We start from the raw sequence: 5316 nt of genomic DNA on the forward strand, positions 1-5316 counted from the left end.
ATACGTATCTGATACCTGGATAGGATGATAACCACATCATATGATATAATCTGTCCTCTGGATAGGATGATAACCACATCATATGAATATGTAATCTGATACCTGGATAGGATGATAACCACATCACATGATATAGTAATCTGATACCTGGATAGGATGATAACCACATCACATGATATAGTAATCTGATACCTGGATAGGATGATAACCACATCATATGATATAGTAATCTGATACCTGGATAGGATGATAACCACATCATATGATATAGTAATCTGATACTGGATAGGATGATAACCAAATCATATGATATAGTAATCTGATACCTGGATAGGATGATAACCACATCACATGATATAGTAATCTGATACCTGGATAGGATGATAACCACATCATATGATATAGTAATCTGATACCTGGATAGGTTGATAACCACATCATATGATATAGCAATCTGATGCCAAAACTGAAGTTGATGCCGTGTCACACAACCCATGGTTGATGCAATGCAACGTCTGTAATGAAGTCGTCCTGGAACTCACCCAAGAATTTAAAAAATGATACTATACTGAACAAAAATATAAAGTTAACATGTAAAGTGTTGGTCCCATGTTTCATGAGCTGAAATAAAATATCGCCAAATGTTTCCATATGCACAAAAAACTTTTTCTCTCAAATTGTGTGTACAAATTTCTTTACATCCCTGTTAATTAACATTTCTCCTTGCCAAGATAATCCATCCACCTGACAGTTGTGGCATATCAAGAAGATGATTAAACAGCATGAACATTACACAGGTGCACCTTGTGCTGGGAACAACAAAAGGCCACTCAAAAATGTGCAGTTTTGCCACAGATGTCTCAAGTTTTAAGGGAGCATTCAATTGGCATGCTGACTGCAGTAATGTCCATGAGAGCTGTTGCAAGAGAATTTAAAGTGAATTGCTCTACCATAAGCCGCCTCCAACGTCGTTTTAGAGAATTTGGCAGTGCGTCCAACCTGCCTCACAACCGCAGACCACGTGTAAGCACGCCAGCCCAGGACCTCCACATCCAGCTTCTTTACCTGTGGGATTGTCTGAGACCAGCCACCRAGAKCGCTGATGAAACTGAGGAATATTTCTGTCTGTAATAAAACCCTTTGTGTGGAAAAACTCATTCTGATTGGCTGGGCCAGCTCCCAAGTGGGTGGCCCTGTTCCATCACAGGTCACCCACTGCCCAGTCATGTGAAATCCATAGATCAGGGCCTAATACTTTTATTTCAATTAACTGATTTCCTTATATGAACTGTAACTCAATAAAATGTTTGAAATTGTTCCATGTTGCATTTTAATATTTTTGTTCAGTATATTTATCTTAGATTTCACTGAAATTATGCTTGCGTTTGTTACCCATTCCAAGAAGATTGGGGTATGCCGCTGAATGTTATTGTACCATTTTAGAGCATAATTGTTCATATGGCAGAATACACTGTTCATGCTGGATAATGGTACTGAAAACCTACTGTAGATAACAGGGATATTGACAGTAGCATTTTTCTTTTGGAACAGGATGTTCATAAATGTACATGTTACATCTGGCTCTTGGAAACTGTTGCAGCTGACAGTCGTATCAATCCTGTAAATTATGGCATTACCGGTAACATCTGTGGAGGGATAAATTACAAGATATAACTGTCAAATGTGTTCAACTGTACTCCTAATTGCATGTTAATAGCAACCGTTATAACATACAGTCTTAAACATAGCGTATTAACATGTGAGGACCATYAAGGGCAGAAAATTACCTTTTTGTTCATTTAATGGAGTTTCAGTGTTGGTGTAATTCCATGTCACGGTGTAGTTTTCAGTGTTATTCTTAACTTCACATTGAACTCTGACAAAGACTCTATCATTTGGATTATATTTATTGTAACAGTCTGGAAATTGAGGTGTACTACTAATGTCAATTTGTGGCAGGAGAGCTATGTCTAATGTTGCACTGGCTTTGTGGTTTATGGTCACATTGGATGATTTMGGATTGAAGACACACGTGTACAGCCCTGCAGTTAAAAGAAAATGAAAAGAGAAACATGTTTTACTGTTATATCTTACAATGAGTTAGTCTGCGTGACTCAAGACCACGTTAGCTCACTGACTTATAAAGCCTAGGCATTAGTTATGGGAGCTAGCACGGCTGAGTCCTCAGCCGACTCACTCATCATAAGAGTGCAATTCACCCAATGAACTCCACTTCACAAACCGTAGGCCTATATCTGCACAGACCTTTCAGCACAAAAACTATGAAAATGTAATGAATATGAGCAAATAARAAATGTGTCCCAAATAGCAACCTTTACCTTTGTACAGTGCACTACTTATGACCAGATCCTATAGGTAATAACATGCCATTTGGAACACACCCACTGTCTAATTGGCCCTGTGACCTGRCCTATCATCTTCTACTACACCATACACAATAACAGATAACACATACCTTCCCAGATCTCCGTTGCCTGTCTGAGGAGAATTGTAGTCTCCCTACTAGTGGATATCACTGTAGCATCAGTACCTGTTGTTACGTCAAATSTTTTACTATCACTCCTTTCCAAAACCCATTTAATTGGTTTCATGTCCTCCTTGGTTTGACAGAGAATTGTCTGGTTAGAATCATATTTTACCGGGCCTTCTGGTACTTTGATCTCAACAACACCTGTCAGAGAAAAGTACACAGAACATTTAGTAGCTTCTCACCTCTCCACCATCCTAGCGGATATGTGGTGAGCTGTGCATCACCACAGGGTGCTACTACACATTGGTGGTGGACGAGGTGAGTTTCCCCCCTTTTCTGTGTAACGCTCTTTGAGCTCTGGAAAAAGAGCTTTAGAAATGGTTTCAAGTTTTATCAGTCGTATGTTCAAGATACACATTGTATACACCGTTAAATGAAATGCTTTCTTGCAGGTTCCTTCTGGACAATGCAACAACAATAAGAAATAACAAAATATAATACGAAGACAAAGAAAAAGGATCAGTAGAATAGAATAAACAATTTAGCATAAAAATAATACAGGAGCAGTATGCCTTTGTTAAACTTGGCCCTGTGTAGCCCTCCCTGTGTCCCTACTAGCTTGGGCTGCTTAGCTTCCACTGTGAGGCCGCTAATGCATCCCCCTCTCCACCCTCCATTTCTCAATAAATCACTTAAAGACGATACACCAGAAGAAGAAAATAAAATAAGAAAATAAACCACGACTTTGATAAATGTTAACTTTTTAGAAATAGCATTTCCAAAACAAAACCTAAAAAAAATTAAACAACTATTATTGTCAGAGGTTGCGCTCAACCCCACCTGCCTCGAGCTGCCCAGGCTGGCATGGAACAGAGCGCACCCACAAACTACAGGGTCAGTAGGCCCCACAGCCTATGCTGTCTCCAGCAGATCTTTAGACCCATCCGACTTGAAAAAAAATAAACATATAGCCTTCACTAAATAAACAAAAYCAGGTTATGTGTTTCAGGTAATAGCCCGTACATCCCTTCATTACAACTCTAAGTAAATTCTCTGTCATGCAAAAAAATAAAATAATCAAGATGCAGAAAGAACAAGACAGAAGGAACAAAATATATAGGCCTACAGTGCATTCGGAAAGTATTCAGACCCCTTGATTTTTTTCACATGTTGTTACGTTACAGCCTTATTCTAAAATGTATTAAATAAAAACATTTCCTCAGCAATCTACACACAAGACCCTATAATGACAAAGTTTTAACAGGTTTTTTGAAAGACAAAAAAAAAAGTATAATTTAAAAAAAATTGAAATATCTTATTTACATAAGTATTCAGACCCTTTGCTATGAGACTTAACATTTAACTCTGGTGTATCCTGTTTCCATTGATCATCCTTGAGATGTTTCTACAACTTAATTGGAGTCCACCTGTGGTATATTCAATTGATTGGACATGATTTGGAAAGGCACACACCTGTCTATATAAGGTCCTAAAGTTGACAGTGCATGTCAGAGCAAAAACCAAGCCATGAGGCAAAAGGAATTGTCTGTAGAGCTCAGAGACAGGATTGTGTAGAGGCACAGATCTGGGGAAGGGTACCAAAAATATTCTGCAGCATTGAAGGTCCCCAAAAACACAGTGGCATCCATCATTCTTAAATGGAAGAAGTTTGGAACCACCAAGACTCTTCCTAGAGCTGGCCACCCGGCCAAACTGAGCAATCGGGGGAGAAGGGCCTTGATCTGGGAGGTGACCAAGAACCCGATGGTCACTCTGACAGAGCTCTAGAGTTCCTCTGTGGAGATGGGAGAACCTTCCAGACGGACAACCATCTCTGCAGCACGCCACCAATCAGGCCTTTATGGTAGAGTGGCGAGACGGAAGCCACTCCTCAGTAAAAGAAACATGACAGCCCGCTTGGAGTTTGCCAAAAGGCACCTAAAGACTCTCAGACCATGAGAAACAAGATTGTCTGGTCTGATGAAACCAAGATTGAACTTTGCCCTGAATGCCAAGCGTCACATCTGTAGGAAACCAGGCATCGCTCAGCACCTGGCCAATACCATCCCTACAGTGAAGCATGGTGGTGGCAGCATCATGCTGTGGGGATGTTGTTCAGCGGCAGGGACTGGCAGAATAGTCAGGATCGAGGGAAAGATTATTATTATATATATTTTTACCTTTATTTAACTAGGCAAGTCAGTTAAGAACAAATGATTATTTACAATGACGGCCTACCCCGGCCAAACCCTCCCTTAACCCAGACGACGCTGGGCCAATTGTGCGCCACCCTATGGGACTCCCGATCACAGCCAGTTGTGGTACAGCCTGGTATCGAACCAGGGTCTGTAGTGACACCTCTAGCACTGCAATGCAGTGCCTTAGACTGCTGGAGCCCAAGACACACGGAGTAAATTACAGAGAGATCCTTGATGAAAACCTGCTCCAGAGCTTTCAGGGCCTCAGACTGGGGCGAAGGTTCACCTTCCAACAGAACAACGACCCTAAGCACACAGCCAAGACAACGCAGGAGTGGCTTCGGGAAAAGTCTCTGAATGTCCTTGAGTGGCCCACCCAGGGCCCAGACATGAACACGATCTAACATCTCCGGAGAGACCTGAAAATAGCTGTTCAGCGACACTCCCCATCCAACCTGACAGAGCTTGAAAGGATCTGCAGAGAAGAATGGGAGAAACTCCCCAAATACATATCAAATAAAACTTTATTTGTCACATGCGCCGAATACAACAAGTGTAGACCTTACCGTGAAATGCTTACTTACAAGCCCTTAACCAACAGTGCAGTTCAAGAAGAGTTAAGAAAAA

At 40.9% G+C, this 5316-nt stretch overlaps 1 protein-coding gene across 1 annotated transcript in view; it reads right to left on the reverse strand.

Annotated features, from left to right (window-relative positions):
* Window positions 1–5316, reverse strand: part of adgrf3a (adhesion G protein-coupled receptor F3a) — a 29853-nt gene that overhangs the window by 19288 nt on the left and 5249 nt on the right. Inside the window, exons 6-8 of the mRNA XM_023987062.2 lie at window positions 2477–2692; window positions 1788–2042; window positions 1506–1646 (exon numbers count right to left, since the gene is read on the reverse strand). Coding sequence (XP_023842830.2) covers window positions 1506–1646; window positions 1788–2042; window positions 2477–2692 — 612 coding nt within the window. The remainder of the gene's footprint in view (window positions 1–1505; window positions 1647–1787; window positions 2043–2476; window positions 2693–5316) is intronic.

Source organism: Salvelinus sp. IW2-2015, linkage group LG4q.2 (genome assembly GCF_002910315.2).
Source record: "Salvelinus sp. IW2-2015 linkage group LG4q.2, ASM291031v2, whole genome shotgun sequence".
NCBI lineage: Eukaryota > Metazoa > Chordata > Actinopteri > Salmoniformes > Salmonidae > Salvelinus > Salvelinus sp. IW2-2015.